The sequence below is a fragment of the Asparagus officinalis genome, chromosome 6, assembly GCF_001876935.1.
Source record: "Asparagus officinalis chromosome 6, Aspof.V1, whole genome shotgun sequence".
NCBI classification, from domain to species: domain Eukaryota; kingdom Viridiplantae; phylum Streptophyta; class Magnoliopsida; order Asparagales; family Asparagaceae; genus Asparagus; species Asparagus officinalis.
In genome coordinates this window covers 30,962,952-30,981,369 of record NC_033799.1, presented here as the reverse complement: position 1 = coordinate 30,981,369, position 18,418 = coordinate 30,962,952, and the positions used below count along the sequence as shown (strand labels likewise).

The window sequence follows — 18,418 nt, the reverse complement described above, 5'->3', positions numbered from 1 at the left end:
ACAATTTAAATCACGTTACTGTCAATTTCGCTGTGTTATAGAGAGACCGTCTATTCGCTTAGATGCATTGATCACACATTCCCTATGATTTTGATATTGATAACAAAGAGATAAATCTAGTTAGATAGTCGGGGTTTTGGTGCTGATAAAAAAAGTTACAGATGATGAATAATTAATTTTCTGCATTACGAGGGGTTTATCGGCAATTAGCGGCAAAGAAAGAAAACAACTTTCCCCAATACCAACGATAAATATTAAGATATCAGATTCTGCAATTTCATATAGTAATTGATTAACTAATAGCCCATAATTAATTAAGATAAAATTTAAGCATATGAAGTTTGTGTTAACATAATTATCTCAAAAAAAAATTATTAATATATCAAGACCTTACCATCTTTGAAGATCTTATCTTGTGCAAGCGCAGCAATTCTCTGCTTGAGATGGCTATTTCCTACAGTAAGAACTGAGCGCTGGTGATCCAAGAATGCTACTCTTGGAGACAATGCAGAGACCTCATTCTACAATTTTACGACCAAAAAAAATAAAAAATTACAAAAAAAAAACATCACTAATATTATGAAAAATCCTTTCAGTGAAAAGAATAGTAATCACCTGCAACGTTGTCACACTACGTTCGAGTTCGGAAACGTACTGCAGTTTCCTCACTCTGGATCTCTGTGCTGATTGCCTGTTAGCCAAGATCCTAATACAAACCCAAACCAGAAATTAAAATAAAAATAAATCAAAATTAAACTGAAATATTCGATAAAAATCTAAAAGGATTAATTGTCGATACATCCTCTGTACATAACCTTTTATTCCTCTAAATTGTTTCATTAACACTTGCATTCCTAATTGTGGTTATACTAGAGATGTATCTGCGACAGTATTAGTATAAGTTTGGAGTAATCTAATCACCTCTTGACCCTCTTGGGGTCTAAAAAGCTGGCCTCAGACTCATTCTGACTTTGATGTTCTACCTCCATTCTCTCCTCATTGACATTCCTTCGATCCGACGGTGACATCGGAGCATCGTCGGAAAACATGCACATAAACTGGTCATCGTCGAATTCCTCGCTGTCGTTGGGGCCAACGGGAGTCTCGAAGAAGGCGAAGGAGTCGCTCACCGACCTGCGGTGGGACCCACGATCAGGTTCGTCGGCCGAGGGGGGGGATTGGCCGAAGTTGGGCCAGTTGGGGGCCTTGGGTGGTAACTGGGCCATAATATGTTCACTAGAGTTGAGCTGCAATAGAATTGAACAAAATGCCCCTAGCAGTGAGATATAGCTTCTGCGTGTATCTTACAGCTAGAAACAGCTGTTTTTCTATTCAGGCAGTTAAGGGGAAGAATTGAAGCAGGAGAAGTAAAACTAATTGAAGACAGGATCAGTTGGCACGTGACAATGTGGATTGTGGGCTGAATGTGTTGCTGCAGTGCTCAGCTCTGGATATGATGATGGCTTCAACTAAGAAAGGTAGTTAAAAGAAAACAAATGTTAAAAGATTTTGGGGACTTAACTTTAAAATATGAAAGGTCTGGAGGACTCATGACGAAAAGCCCCTAGAGTTTTTAGTTTTAGATTTCAGGCAAGAAGAAAGGAGACTAAACTAATTGAGAGAAGCAATACACACACACACACTCTTTTATATATATATATATATATTGTTAAAGTAAAGACGAGAAGAAATCTTGGCGTAAATTTCCTTTTTTTGATATGAGGTGTGCCACATCTAAATATTTAGATCAAGTAGAGGAGTGTGAGCTTTGTCTCTCCCAAGCAATGTGGGACGTAAAACCACGTACAATACACTAATTATCAACAGCGCCCTTCAAACTCATGTTGATCAAACAAAGGAGTTTGCGTACAAGAACCCTGCGAACCGGACTGATACAGGTAGAGGCCTTTGGCTGAAGAAATCCTGCAACGCTCCTGTCAGCGGTATGAAACATGGCAGGAAGTAGAATTTGTCTTGCCTGATAACTGGACGGCAAAATGAGCGTCGATCTCAATATCGTTTGGTCCTTTCATGAATACGGTGCGATTATTAGCAATCTGGATGGCCACCTCTTTTATCACGATCTCTAGAGAGGAGTAGGAGTCGTAACAGAAATACCGAAACTCATGCAGAGGCGACCGGAAGATGAATATCTCTTTACTGTTGTGGACATTGCGACGATACTTCTGCTCAGTACTGCGAAAGAGCAATTAACATCTTGGTTTCTTACTTCGCCAGGAAATAAGGGAATCACACAAATATACAATAACCTTGTGGTAGACTTCTGCGTAGGTTGGATCACCAACCCGATCAGAATCAGAATGATGCACAAAGCTCTAACTTGATGTAGCACGCGAAACAAAAGTGAGCGATGCTGTACCCGAGTAACGAAGAATCCGGTAATCAAGACAGCATAGTGTTACAGAACGTGGGGCACTAACAATTGACTGACAATCCAAACAGCCATGCAGAGATATGCTGGTCGCAGAGATGCACAAATAGACCAACTGACCAACAAGATGTCGATATCGGGTAGGATCAGATAGAGGATGACCGTCAGTAGAGCAAGTTTGACATTCTGCTGGAGTGGAGTATCGACAGTTGTATATCAGTTAACTCAAGCTTTATTATAGAGATATCTGGAGAGATACTTCCTGTTGAGACAGTAACTACACCCGCGGGCCTTCGAGAAATTTCTAGACCAAGGACAATACGAAGAGATCCCAAGATCTTCATGTGGAACTGTTGTGTTGCAACTGCAGATTTGCGTAATGCATACCGTATCATATCATCACCTGTAATATCATACATCTACATAGGAGTGAGTAAGTAAAACCCTCCCACGCGATGTAGTGCGAACAAACAGAGAAGCATCTTGAAGTGACTTTCTATAAAGGCCGCTTGAGCACAACATCGCGAAAAACACTCAAACCAAGCGCGGGGTGCCTGTTTTGAGACCATAAACAGCACGAACGAAGGAGACATACATGTCCGGAGAGATATTTGACCCTGGACGGGCGGTTGACATATATTACGGTCTCTGCAATAAAAGAGCCATGAAGAAAAGCATTTTTGACATCCAGTCTGGGATTACAGGGCAACGAATGAGCGAGCCAGCGGACCGCAAGTGAGAGTCGCACAGTGGGATCTCGGACAACACGGAGCAAAAGTCTCCTCATAAATCAATACTTGTTGCTGAGTAAAACCTCTAGCCACCTAAACGAGCTTTTCGACGTCAATGTGCCATCAGTGACGAAACTTGACCTTATCAAACCCATTTACTGCCAACATAGAGACGATCCCAGTGGAGGACAGGAACAAGTATCCCAGGTGCATGAGTTTGCTGAAATGCTTGAAATTCACATCGCCATAGCTTGTCGCCACTCTCTGGAATTTGGAACTGCCTCTGGAAGGACTTTGGCTCGAACAATAGTATGGATGGCAGCAAGAAAGTTATGAAGATTAGTGTGAATTAAGACGAGTACAGAAGCATACCGGGCAGCATGACATGTGGGCGTTTTGCCTCGACGACAAGAGCAAGAGGAACCTCAGGCGGGGGGGGAGAGGCTGGCGCAGGCATGAAGATCAACAGTATTTTTTCTGGAGTGAGACTGTGCACAGGATATTGGATTAGATCGGGTGTAATGAGAAGAAGACTCAGGTGGAGGAAGAGGTCAACAGGAAGGAGAGCGAGAGATGTCAGGAGATCTTCGCCAAAGGAAATTGAGGTGAAGAAGTGGCGTGATGCAACGTGGAGGAAGCATGATCGTAGAGTTGGAGGAAATTAAAAGGTCATCGAAGTAGAATAATATTCGAGAATCCTCTTCAGAACTGACATGGACGAGATATATAACTCGACGAGCTTGCTGGATCATACAACGATAAACCTCCCGGATGTTCTGAACTAATTCCTAAATAAACACGAAGAACTGCTCTGGGGAGACATTTATCGCGTTCGTGACGATGGCAGAAAAAACAAAAACATCACAACCAAAACGCGATCGAAACTAATCATAACGGGCGACGGACAGTGGATAGACGTATAAACTTACGACTATCAAGGGAGTGAGCACCGGAAAGCAGAGCTAGAGTGGAGTGATATTAATGCATGAGTCGCGGTGAGAATAGCCTCAGCCAAAACGCACGAGGAACAGAGTAGAAATGAGCATCTGATCGGGCAGTATCGAGGATATGACGATGTTGCGGTTCGCCACACCATTTTGCTCTATGAGTGTAGGGGACATGACTGGTGAAAGATAGTCCCATGAGAGGACGATGATAGAGCGCATGGCCAGAGGATAGGTACTCTTTGCACAATCAGAACGAAACTTTAATACAGAATTGCCCAGTGAGTGAAAATCGATAGCAGTGAAGGCTGATAAGCAGTTAGTACGTCAGAGCGATTCTTAAGTAGGTAAAACCATGTAAAACGAGAGAGATTCGCTCGATAAAACTAAAACATAATGATAATGTAGCAGCTAAGAAGGCCCAAAGAGCTGGCCCGCCAAATATCAGAATGTACTAAATCAAATAGGAAGTGGAATACAAGATGATCATTTGAAATGGTTAAAGCAGTGAATTTTGCAATTTGCAACCATCACATGACTCAATACTAGAACTAGATGATACAGCGCCAAGACTCCAGAGCTGAATAAGACTCTCCAGCCTTTTATTACACACATGACCAAGTCGTCTATGCCATAAATTTGGCAGGAAGCGAGCGCGTTAGAGACGGTTTTGACGAACAAAGAGAACAACAAGAAGAACGTGGATCATAGTGGACTCTGGAAGGTGAAGAGTATTCCAGAAAATACGAGTGTTGTGCCTCCTACGACCCGCCAACCGTCCTTGCCCGTCTGTGGATCCTAGCCACGAATCAGCAAGTATCAGAGAGAAATGAGAGCAAACAGGCCCGCCATGCATAAAGAGCTGAATAGAAAATTAAATTCAAGCACAATTGTGGAGCCACATTAGAGCGGACCAAGGGTGTTAGACGACCGATGGATCATTTTGTGGCGTTAATAAGCCATACTGAATAATGGGACAATGGTGTCCAGCAGCTGTGTTAGAGTAGGAGGAAGAGAGGTGAAGTAAAGACAGAGGATAAAAGTGGGCATTACAAGTCATATAAAGGAACAACCAGAGTCAAAAATCCAGAGATCATTCATACCAGAGGACGAAGGATCTAGTGAGAACAGCAAAATGCATATACCAGAGGAGTTGTGCGGCGGATGTAGAGTGATATGTTGAAAAGCCATTCAAGTTGGACGCTGAAGAGCTTTTCAAATAGTTGAATAGTAGATCTGAATAGTTAGAGGTATAGCATGGCCAACAATCCTGTGTACGAGAAGGTTTTGAGACTGAGGGGCGCTCGCCGGACCTACGGTCCAGTACCTGATTGGAACGTAACTCAGGATGAAGCTTGAAGCATGTCTCAAGTGCGGTGTCCTTCCTCTTACAATATTTGCCCAGAGAGCTGTAGATCGGACCGTGGAGAGGGAGCCTTGGAGAAGATAATTCATAACGAAGCGAGCAGTTGACAGCGTACAGACAAAACAGCTCGCGAGTGAAGACGGTAGGAGTGCTCGTGACAAATTTGAGTCGTGCCTGTCTGCTGCCGGGCTCCATAGAGCGTGAGGCTCCATAACTGGAGGCCAAGTCGGAGAATTGAGGCTGCGTAGTAGTTGATCAGCCATAGTTGAAGTATTCAGGAACGGGACTAAAACCAATTGAGCCACCTTCATGCCGTTCGTACCAGGCTAGCCAGGTCTTTCATATGTTGAAATTACGTCCTGGAAGCATGCAGCTGTTAACTCTGTCCAAAAAGCTTGCATGTTGTGGCAAAATGGGGACTGCCAGAGATGAAGCTACCTTTCTGCGTTGTAGAGAAATGCGCGTGTGCCTAAACGATTTGCCCTCCCAGTGCACACCGAGCGACTCAGTTGAAAGTCTCAGTTGGACGACGTCCAGCATTGGCTTCCTGAGCAGAGGTACAGCTGAAGTCCAATCTCGACAGCGTGTGAGAACCAGAGCAGCACGCGGATCAGATAATCTCGATAACACGAATTTCCTGCCAATTGCCACTCTGAACTCTCCTTACATAGAGAGCACGGCAGTCTGAAGAGTCGACATCACCACTGCAAGGCGAATAGTACCTGGATGAAGCCCAACAAGTGCTGAGTATGGCGGTGAACTGGTCCCGTACTGGAATGATCAAGCAGACCAGCGCCACGCAAGGCATTGGCTGACAATGGTGGACCACCCTGCCCAAGTCACTTTGATCATTGAGGGCAAAGGTGGTTTGGAATCTTCTCTGAAGACCTCATAACAGCAATCCTTGAGACTGGTTAAAGATGTCGAGATGCTGTCGTACTAATGTCGTTCGTTTGAGGGAGAGACGGCTTGAAACGACGAGTGCCTTATTTGGAGACCGAGAGCATCGCGTCTTGAAACGACAATGCCCAGTTAAAATAAACCGATAGGTTAAATGAAACCCGAAGGTTTAAAGATAAACCCCGAAGGTTAGAAGTTGAAACCCGATGTTTTAAATAGACCGCAAGGTTAGAATGAAACCGAAGTTTTAAAATAGAACCCGAAGGGTTAAGAATGAAACCGAAAAAGGTTAAAATAGAACCCGAGGTTAACGAGAACGCGAAACGCTGGTTAAAGGCGCAAACGACAGAGGCGAAATAGTCTGGCCAGTGTAATTGAACGCCAAATGAATTAAAAATAAAAATAAAAAAAATAAAACATTAAAACGGCTGCCCAACAGCCAATTAGGCAAGATTGCAAAAAACGCAAAAGCGTTAAATTTATTGAAAGGGAAGTAGGCCCTACTCTGGATACCATGTTAAAGTAGAGAGAGAGGAGAGAATCTTGGCGTAAATTTCCCTTTTTTTGAATATTTGAGTGTGCACATATATTTATACAAGTAGAGGAGTGTGACGGTTGTTCTCGCCCAAGCAAGTATGTGGTGACTGAAAACCCACTACAAATACACTTTTTCAACCATGGATTATATATATAGTATATATATATATAGTTATATATATATTATATATATAATATATGTATATATTATATATATATATTACTGCTTCAAATCTAAATTTTCGGTACAGGAAGGGAATGAAGTCTATGTTGATGAGCTGTGATCGTAGAGAAAAGAGGGCATTATTGTTGTTATTCATATGATTTAAATCATAATAATTTGAGGTTCTAAAGCATGGCCGTGTGCCCACCTCTTCTCTTATTCTTCCTTTTGTGCATAAAACACCTTCCTCATTATTCTATTATATGGGCATTCTGTGCTTATGAAATTTATGTCAAGCACATATGCTATATTCTTTCTCTTTGAGCTTCGCGTTTTGAGAATAATGCAGATCGTTTCGTGTCCTGTATTTTCATAGAAGTTGAGGTTTGAGATGCAAATAGAAAAATTGTGAGGATTTTTTTTTAAAATTGATCGGTATGTTTTGGGGGAATATTAACATATTATCATGAGTTACTTCAAGACCTCTATGTTAAGACAATAATAGAATGTCATTAAAATGATAGAAGCATGTTACCATAAAAAAAAAAGAATAGTTGGTCCCCTACAAGGTGAGCCATTCTCACTTCTTTTTTATCACAATCAAACTTCATGTGCTACTTGATCAATGCTTTTAACTACCACTTGATTTAGTTAACTTTGATGTTATTAATTACATTAATTACATACTAACAACTTACTTCAACTATCCTAATCTTTTATTGCTGTTTGGCTCTGCAGTTACATTTGGCAATCTACATTTTGCTGCAAGTATACACCTGGATCTTGATAAGATTTGCATGCTACTTGGTTCCAAGTTAAAATAAGTCTTACAGAATGTGAAAACCAAAAGTAAACCAATGCCAGAACTCCAAGGACCATCACTGATATATAAAAAAAATCTGGTTGCCAATGATTAAAGACTTCAGCATGTGGATTACCACCGAATCAAAATCATTATATTCTAACTATAAACAGTACAAAGGTAAGAATATTAAGGACAATTCATTTTGAAAGGGAGAACATGTGAATACTGTACAGGGAGGGGACAATACACGAGGATGCCCACATCTTTGTGTTTAAATATATTAAGACTAACGTAAAATGAATAACATGAAATTGTTGTTATTATATTCAGATAAGAGAGACATGTATTTTTAGTGTAAACTACCGATAACCCCCTCATCTGTTCATTTAGGTGCATTTATCACCTCTCAACTTGATTATTAACACAAGAAATGGAGCGCGACAAGAGAGTTTGTGGGCGAATTGGAAGGCGACTTTCAGAGAGATTAGAAGGTAAGCAATGGAGATTAACAACCGCCCCTTCATGTCACATCAACGGTTTTCATCCCACTTTCTCCTATCCTCTGCACGTTGGCCAACGTGCGCAGCTGTTGATATCAGTTATCAAACAGGGGGTTTGTGTGGTAATTTGCGGAATGATTAGGGTCCTCTAACTCCTTCCGATGAGTGGTTCTGGGGCTTGTTGTTCTTCTCTGCACATGAAGGAACTCGTAAGAGGACAGAGTTGGGTTCTCTGAATGTTCCTCCGACGATCAAATCAGTAATTGATTTTGAGTGGAAAAAATAGAGTTAGTTCTCCATTACATAAAAAAGGCTAGAGAGAGTTATTTCATGCAATGTCGCTCCTTTTATAGTGGGTTTGAGGGGGAAGAAGGTAACCTGGGCCGAGTCCAGCTTAGCAGCTGAGTCGGCAGGCATGTGCTATGTGTCAGTTGCTGAATGATGTGAGTCACTTGGTCATTTATCATGGAATTACAGCATGCGCTTGGTGCTCACTAGGTCTGATGAGTCATAAAGACTATGAGGCATAGGGTAATAATGATGTTGTTGGGGCAGTTAATATGAGAGTAATCGGCTGGCGAGGAGTTTGAGATAACTGTCGTCTTTCGACTCCTCAGATCCAGGGCCAAGAAGTACCATCTTTTGACTCGGTTACACGAGATGTCGGCTGAATAGTGGGTCAAGTCGTATCACTGGTGGTCAATTTGGAGGTTGGTCGAGTAGTACCGCTTTTTGACTCAGTTATATGAGATGTCGACTAATCAAGTCGGCCGCGTCGAGTCAGGTGTCATCCTGGTTTTGAATTAGTTTGGTTAGCCAGAGTGTAAGATATGTGTTGACTTTTCTATGGAGATTAATATTTAGTATTTTTAGAGGTTATAACAGTAGCCAATTCGGCTCTTCTCTTTCCCAAAACCCTTTTCATCACTCTTCTCGAATAACGCTCGCAGTCACCGCCATCCTCTCAACCCATCATCTTCTCAAAAGGGTATTCTTCTTCTCCCCACTCCTATCTCTGATTCAGATCAAGAGACTGGCTGGACTAAGGTAATTAACAAGAAGAGATTTCACCAAGCTTCCAGGCTGTGGTTTCCTCTACCTTTTCCTCCACCAAAGAAGTGCTCTTTTTGTCATAAATTTGATCATATGGCTAAGGATTGTCCTGAAGGGGGTTTTGTCTGATTCAAGTGTCATGGGATAGGTCATATCTCTCAAAATTACCCTTCTGCTTCTAGATCTATCGCTACCTCTCTTGTGCTTGCTCGTCCTCCAAAAACTCTTAGTGCCATAGAAGATCTCAATTCTTATGCTATCTTCTATCTCTCGGTCGGCACTCCTTCCCTCTCAGAGCTTGGGGAGATGCTTTCTTACCGTTTCAACTTGAAGGAGTGGCCTCATAAGATTGCTAAGACTGCTGGCACTAGTTTTACCATCCAATTCGATCTTCTAGAGCAAGCCGTGAATTTGAAGATTTTTAACATGGATTCCTTCAAGGACAGATTCCTTCGGTGGCGAGAGGATCTCAACCTTAAAGTACTTCATCAACCTTTCTTGACCTGTATCTCTCTATATAGGCTATCGTACCATTTGTGGGACTAGGATTTCCTTCAAGTGCTCTTGAACGAGCTCGGCGAGTGCATCATGTGCTCCAATGATGTGGCTTTTCATTCTAACTACAGTGATTGCAATGTCTTTATCAAAGTCAGGGACTTATCCGATACCTCCAAGGTGATCAAATTTTGCTATGTTTCTCCTGCCGATGGTAACATGATGGAAGGATATGCGATGACTCAGGTCATCAGGAGACCAGTCTTAGAAAGAGGCATCAAAAGACCAGAACTTCGTGAACACCAAGTGAAGTGGGCGGGCAACGCTTCATCGGAGTTAGATGGGTTGATAGGGGTGTACAAAATGATAAGATTACCCTCAGTCGGCCAGTCAGGAAGGTCGCGTGCTTGATGGAGAAGTTGGAGAAGGCCAAAAAGAAAGAGTAGGTGGGTTTTCCTAAACTTATGTCCTCTTATGAGATGTATTGCTCTTTATTTATCCCATGAAACTTGATAATTAATGTTAGAGATCTTAATTACTTGTCCAAAAGAAGAATGGTTAAATATAGCATCATGTTCTCTATTGTTGATGTCATAGGTCTTTAAGAGTCCAAACTTAACGTTATTAGACTTTTATCTTAAAAAAAATATTGGTGGTAATAGAATTATCTCCTGGCTTAGGTTAGATGCAACTGAATCTAGAGGAGGTGTGTTATAAGGGTGAAACAATTCTTTATTTGATTGTCTCAATTCTTATATTGGTATCTTCTCTATCTCGGATGTTCTCCTTCGTAAACGTCTCAACCGGAAATTCCTTGTGACTTCTGTTTATGCTCTTTTTGATAAAGAAGATAAAGAGGTGTGTTGGTAGGAACTTACAAGAGTTAGTCTAATATTTCCTTTGCCTTAGACCAATTTGGGGAGTTTAATGTTTCTTTATTTGTCAATGAAAAAAGTGACAGATCAGGTTTTGTTAGGGATATGACTCTCTTCAAAAACTTTATCGATTCTCTCTTTTTGATTGACTTTCCCCTTAATGGTAGGAAATTTTCTTGGTCCAATATGATGTCTTATCCTATCATGGCTAGGCTCAACAGATTTTTGATTATATCTGCTTTTGAATCTCATTTCCCTTCTCTTGTTCAATATTCTTACCCTTCATCTTGTTCAGATCACTCATTTATCATTCTTGACACCTCTTGTCTCATGCCTAAGCCTCTTTTCAGATTGGATAAGTCATGGTTTCTTACCCTTCCTTTAAACCCTATATTGAACATTGTTGGTCTTCTTTCATTTGTTATGGTTCCCAAAATGATAAGTTTTACTCAAACTTAAACTTCTTAAAAGAAGAATCAAATGATGGGAAATTTTTTTTGGATCTTTGCAGCAAAATAAGAGGAGCATCTTGGAGAAAATCAATTATCTCTCTATTCTTGAAGAATCTCGTCCTCTCTTGGATCATGAACTTGCTCTTAGAACTTCTTTTCGTGATTCTTTCTCTGCCTTAGCTTTATCGGAGGAAATCTTTTAGTGCAAAAATCCAGAGTGCTATGGTTAAAGGAAAGTGACTCTAATTCTTCCTTTTTCATAAAATTAGCTCTCATCATAGAAGGAAAAACTTTATTCCGCATCTAATTTGAAGTGGTACCCTGATCTATATAGAAATTAAGAAGCAGAGAGCTTTTTTATCTTCTTTTCTAACTTTTTCAAAGTAATACCTGTTTTCAGCGAAAGTTGTTTCCATTGTCGATTCCATTAAAACTTCAATCGTTTACAGAAAATTACAATGAAAAAATAAGCAAATTATAACTCTCGAGAAAATAACACAGAAATCGTTTATCGAATTCTGTTTTGTGGGGCTTTGCCTGTGCCGGGAGTGCTTTGGCTCGTGGACCACCGATTCACAGATTGTGAGGGTGTTTAAAGATTCTTCCTTCGTTTATCGAAGTAGGGATTTGAAGCGAATATCTTATCGATGTAAGATGTTCACTCTTCCAAAGATCAAGTCTGAGCTTAGATCTCTAGGAACCACCAAGTGATGTTTATGAAGGTGAAAATTCTCTCTCTCTTCCTCAAAATCACCAAAAGCTCAAGTCTTCTATGCCCCAATCTGCTCTCTGTCATTTATTTCGTGTCTAGCGAGGTATTTATAGGGGTAGGAGTACACAACAGTCGAAACGGGGATGAAATAACTGACCACATGACCTCTCTTTGGCCGCGCCAGTCAATACTGCCGTGGCTATTGGCGCGCCAGTGTAGACTGTCGCGACCAAAGGAGCGGTTACAACCACGTCCCATCGTGCTTGAAACTATTCTCCCACGACTTTTAACCACTTTTTTCATGGTTTAACTGCTTGTCCACATCAGCACACGTTCTATTTATGATACGCCGCCACGTGGACTTTTTTTAAAAAATCATTGTATAACTGTTTTGTAACCGCCACGGCACCCACTGTAGTTTGCACGCCACCATGAGCTGTCGCACCTAAGGCGCGCCACCATGAGCTGCCGCGCCTAAGTCCATGAGCTGTCGCACCTAAGGCGCGCCACCATGAGCTGCCGCGCCTAAGTCGTGCCGCCATGTGTTGCCGCGCCTTAGCCGCGCCGCCATGTGTTGTCTGTTGGTGTGTATATTGTTCGTCCATATTGTTTCGCTTCCTTTGAATGATCCTCTCTGACTAAGAAAATGGTGTTTATCGTCTTCTCTTTGTCTTGAGTAGTATTTGGATGTCTGTAAGCATTTTTTGATGCCTACAATACCTCCCTTTCCTTTTTAGCTAGATTGGGATCACCTATACCCCTCTCCTCTTCCTAGGCTTCAATCTCTAGATTCCTCTTTCACCAGGGATGAGATTAAGGCAACAGTATTTGGTCTTGATGGCTTCAATCTTTAGATTATAAATCCCCTAGTCCTGATGGCTTCTCCATGCTTTTCTACCAACACTATTGGGAAACATTTCAGGATGTGCTTGTTGAGTTCTTCTCTCATCTTTTTTTATATGCTTCTCCTCTTCATAAAATCAATTTCTCTTTCCTAACCCTCATCCCCAAGTCAAACAATCCTAGTGAGGTTAAATACTTCAGACCTATTAGCCTACTCAACGGCCTTTTTAAAATTTTCAGCAAGGTTTTAGCCCCCCCCCCCCCCCTCCCCTCTCTCCTCTCTTGTTGACAAATCTCAATCTGCTTTTCAAGTAGGAAAATCTATTCTAAACTCTATTGTCCTAGTCTATGAAATGCTCCATTGTTGTTTTTCCAAAAGGATTGAGATCTATATCATTAAGATTGACTTTATGAAAGCCTTTGAAGATTGAATTTATGAAAGCCTTTGACTGTGTCAGTTGAAACTTTATCCTATCCTTGCTCAGACCTAGAGGTTTTGGCTCTCGTTGGTATATGTAAATTGAGTGTGTTCTCTCCTCCTATAAATCTTCAGTCATTGTCAATAGTACTGTGACGCCCTAGATTCACACAAGTCTACAGTCCAAGGTGAATCCAATGATGTCAAACCTGCCATGCACCCATACAGTGTATTAACATGTTTCACTAATCATAGTAATATCTTCTAGTGGAATAAAAAAGAAGTGTATGTACAAAACATGCAGAGTAAAGGAAATAAATACAATAGACATGATATAGAAAGACATTTCATATATGAAATCATGTCTCAACTGAACAATCTGTAATACATCTGAAATAAATACGAACTAACTCAATCACAAGTCATCTGGAAACAAAATTAAGACACACTTCCTTTACAATATGAAAACAAAACTCTATTGTCTGAATGGAAATATTAAACTACAGTAGAGCCTCTAATGGTAAAATCATGCGACGACGACTATGCCAGAACTCCGTCATCCTGCGGCTCTTCGGAACTTTGAGCTGCTTGAAAAGAAATTTAAAATAAAAAGAACAATAACCAGAGCGTCAGAGTGCTATAGCAAGATCACCTCCATCAGCTCCTAGGGGAAGGGCTGCTAGATAAAATGGAGGCTCTACCTATTAAGCATAGTCTACCTAGATCATTTTTCTTGTATCTACCGGAATTAATATTTAGACACCTACAAAGTAAGACGTAGTACGTCGAGCGAAATAATCCAAATAAGAAACCCCTCATGTATATACCATATGTCTCAAATTGTAGATACCTAAATATTAACACCAAACTAAAAATAAACAATCTAAAGGAAATCAATAATTAGAAACCCATAACACGAGACTGGTACGTCGAGTGAAATAATCCAAACAAAGAAACCCTCATATATATACCATGTGTCTCAAATTGTGAATCACTAATCATTGATCCCAACTAAGAAGTAAAGAGAAGCAATACATAGAAGTAAAACAACAACTCCAACCTCACACATGGTGAGCTATGTTAAAACTCAGACTACCCTCGGGTAGTTGGCACAAACATAAGAAATATCATCCAATATAATCATTCCTAGAAAATAGACCATATCTGTCAAACATACTCTACTCTTAGGTAACTAGCATGGGAGTGTTTGTGGAAAATTTACAGTAAAAAGACAATGAAAGAAAATTAACTTGTATTCTCTCAAAATCGATTACAATTTGGATTCCGATTACAAAAGAGAAGAGAATGATCTGGATTCTCCCCTTTGTTTAATTCTGGGTTCTTCTTGGTAGCGATGAGATGCCTCCCTCGAGTGCTCGCGTCGAGTTTGCTTCTCGTTGACGATACAACGTCTTGTTTCACTGGAACATAGTCTTCTCCTCATGATTTGACGTTGTGGAGAACTCTGAACGAGTTTAAACTCTATGAAAGAGTTGATTTAACCGAAAGTCGGTTATAAGCCAAGGATGAAGAAGATCTTGTTGCCGATCTCCAAAGCTCCAAAAATGCTCTAAGGATCCTGTTGACGAGCCAAGAAGTTCCAACCGACCGAACCCAAAAGATCCAGCCCCGAACTAAGTTGATTTCTTAGTTATTTATAGGGGATTAAGGGGTGTAACCACCTCCTTAATTCGCTCCTAAGTGGGGCTAATGGGATGTAACCACCCCTTAAATCACTCCTGAGTGGAGTTGTGATCCCCTCGTATCGTGGGAAACGGTTTTGGAACCGTTCAACTCGTGTTTGAATGAGTCAAACGCAGGCCCGCGTTCTGACGTGAATTCTGCATTCAAACGCAGTGTCTGGAAGCGTGAACGCATCGTCTGGAAGCTCGGACGCAGCAATTAGAAGCTGCGTTTGCAGCGTTAGAATCTACGTCTGAGCTGCGTTTGCAGCGATTTGGAAGCTGCGTCTGGCGGCGATTTGAGCTGCGTTTGGCGGCGATTTGAGCTACGTCTGGCAGCGATTAGAGCTGCGTTTGGCGGTGATTTGAGCTGCGTTGAGCTGCGTTTGAGCTGTGTTCGTGGCTATGAACGCGGTGCGTCTTGATGCTGGTGTGCGGGGAGGACTTCCACAGTTTGATTTGAAGAGACCGTCGATTTGTAGTCTCTTTCTGTCGAAGCGTTGCAAAGATCGTCATTTTGTAATCTTTGTTTTAGCTCTCTGATATATGAGAGTCGTCAGATTGTAACTCCCGATGTTGATTGTGGAGGCTGTTGATTAGAGCTTTCATTAATTGTTGTGAAGGTCATAGATTGTAACCTTCAATCATCCACGTGAAAGTCTTCAATATTGTAGCCTTCTGGAAAGTCGTCATAAAAAAAGATCTGTAACTTCCATCACGGTGTTTGATGGGGATCAAAGCTATCTATTATGGATTTTTAGACGAGCTACAGGGAAGGCCAAACTACAACTGTGTATGTATATATATAATATATATTAATATATATAATATATATATTATATATAATATATATATATATATATATATATATATATATATATATAATAATATATATATCAAATAATGATACTCTTGTAAGGTTCTCACAATATCATATGGATTTAACGTCTTTACTCAATCTTTATTCGGCAATAGGTATATCTCCTCATTCCAGATGATGCATCCAGATGATCGTACAACGGAGTATATGCATATCAGCCCAATCTGAAAAAACCTCAATCATCTTCGAGTATTGGTACAGCCACAGTCTCATTACGGGAAACATCCAATACTCCTAGTGTGATACAACAACGGTCTCATTGTGGGGAAACATCCACACCGTACATCCACAACTGATGAATTATGCATGATCATGTGTTATGCTAATAACTATCAACTCAAATATGTGTTATGCATCTCAACTATGCATGTAAACTCAAACAAAATGTGTATTCAAACATTCATGCACGTCTCTCGGTGTACGAACTCAAAACTCGTATCTCAAGTGTAATTACCATTATATCCATATTAATCATCTATAGGATATCTGTGTGTGTATTAAGACAATGTACGTGGGTACTCATGGTTGTACGTGCACATAGTGCGGCTCGAACCAGCAAACACAAACAAAGATGCAAAAGCAACTTCCAGGAAACAAAAAGAAAACAGACCAGTCAACCGCCCTTAGGGCTCCGGTCGACCGCACTGCAGGTGTGCACAACACAAACAGGCCTTCACCGGTAGACCGCCCCTAGGGCGTCAGTCGACCGGCCACAGAGGAACCTGTCTCCTTAGGTTTTTTGTGTTTTATCGATTTGGGATATGTAACTTATTCAAACACGATACTTTCTTATCATGAAGCATCTAACAATACTTAAACTTTGTTAATTACTTTACAAAAATTATCTTGAACATAATTCACACTCTTAGGTTAAACAAATTAGGGTTTAACAACCTAATTAATAAAATCCTTCAATTAACTTACATATTATCAACATAATTTATCAAAACGTGATAATTTATGGACATGAACAAAGGTGAAATTCGTGTGAACATGTTTATATCACTTAGGTAGCACAAACCTAGGGTTTAAGCATAATTAACTTGTATGAAAACTCAATTAAACATCGAACTAGGGTTTAAACATGTCCTAAGCATGATTAACATAATTAAAACAAAATTAAAACAACATTAATGATCATGATTATGTTTCTATCATAACCAACAAGAAAACAATGTAGATCTAGCATTTGTTTACAGCTTGTATATCAAAAATCTAATCTTTTTCACATTAGATTAAGTTCTAAGCATCATATCTGACATATTACTTCATAAAAACATGTTTATAAACTATGGATAAGGTTTGGATGTAGATGATATTGCCTTAATCTTGTGTGCAAGCCTCTTAAATGAACATGAAGTAATCCAAAAGTGCAAACAACCCGTTCTCCCTTGTCACACATCGATGATGTCGCTCTCGTGTCGGTATTTTAATTTCACAAAGCTCACAAAACTCATTTATCTAGGGTTTTTGAGGGGAGAGGGTGGCTGCTAGGGTTCAAAGATATCATAAAAGAGAAGAATTTTTATGAAAAATATAGGTATTTATAGAGGCAAATCCGAAATAAATATGTTTGACCCGAACCAGGAAACCTAGTCTGACTAGGAAAACCACCTTCGGTATTTTGGTTATAACTTTCTCATCTGACCTCGGAATGAGGTTATTTAAAATTTTTCGGAAAGCTATTGAAGAAGCCTACAACTTTTGTTTTTTGAGTTTCTAGATTCGAACTGCATTGGTGTGTAAAACATGTATACTCTTAACTAATCGTTTTTTTAGATTTCGGGCTCGTGTATATAGTACATGATTTTACTCCTATATCCATATATATACATTGAATTGATCTAAAATAAATTTCTAGCATACTAAAATATCAATAAATATTATTTATCACCATATAACACATTTATTATTTTTTTATCACCATATTTTCAAATTCAAGATGTTTTACAAGTTCACCTTTAAAAAATTTCAAATGTTATAGAGGTCTTAAACAGGGTGATCCTCTATTCTCCATCCTCTTTATTCTAGTTGTTGGTGATCTTAATAAAATGCTATTTAATAGCATGAACTCAGGGACTTATCAGAGCTTCATCTTAAATGTAGACTCGGTGACATTAGATCGCTCCAATTTGTAGATGACACCCTGATTTTTTTTTTTTTTTGCAAAGCTGATAGGAAGAATGTTTCTACTCTTAAATTAACCATGTATCTCTTTAAAGAAGTTTCTGGCTTAGGGATTAACTTCAACAACTATAATCTCTATTAAAGTAGAAGATTTGCCTATTAGGGTCCGTCTCTTGCTAGATATTCGTAACTCTTCTTTTGCCCTCGCCCCCCGCCGACCTGCCCCGCGTTGGCCGTGCGGCTTGACGGGCCGGCGGCCCTTTAGATACCTTGGCCTTCCTTTAAAAAAGGGGACCCTTTCAAAACAAGACTGTAAGACACTTTTTGATTCTTTACATAAGAAGCTCTCCTTATGGAAAGGTAAACACCTCTCCTTTGGTAGTCGTCTAGTTCTTCTGAACTTTATTCTTTCATCCCTCCCTTTTTATTATATGTCTTTTTTTTTAATTCGCAAATGGCTTATTAAGGCAATGGATAAGATTAAATGTAATTTGTTGTTTTTTTTTTTTTTGGGGGGGGGGGGGGGGGGGGGGGGGTGAAAAG

At 40.2% G+C, this 18,418-nt stretch overlaps 1 protein-coding gene across 1 annotated transcript in view; it reads right to left on the bottom strand.

The window, feature by feature from the left end:
- Positions 1–1,584, bottom strand: part of LOC109844998 (basic leucine zipper 6-like) — a 1,845-nt gene extending 261 nt beyond the window's left edge. The window contains exons 1-3 of the mRNA XM_020414180.1: positions 922–1,584; positions 616–706; positions 395–521 (exon numbers count right to left, since the gene is read on the bottom strand). Coding sequence (XP_020269769.1) covers positions 395–521; positions 616–706; positions 922–1,226 — 523 coding nt within the window. The 5' untranslated portion in view covers positions 1,227–1,584. The remainder of the gene's footprint in view (positions 1–394; positions 522–615; positions 707–921) is intronic.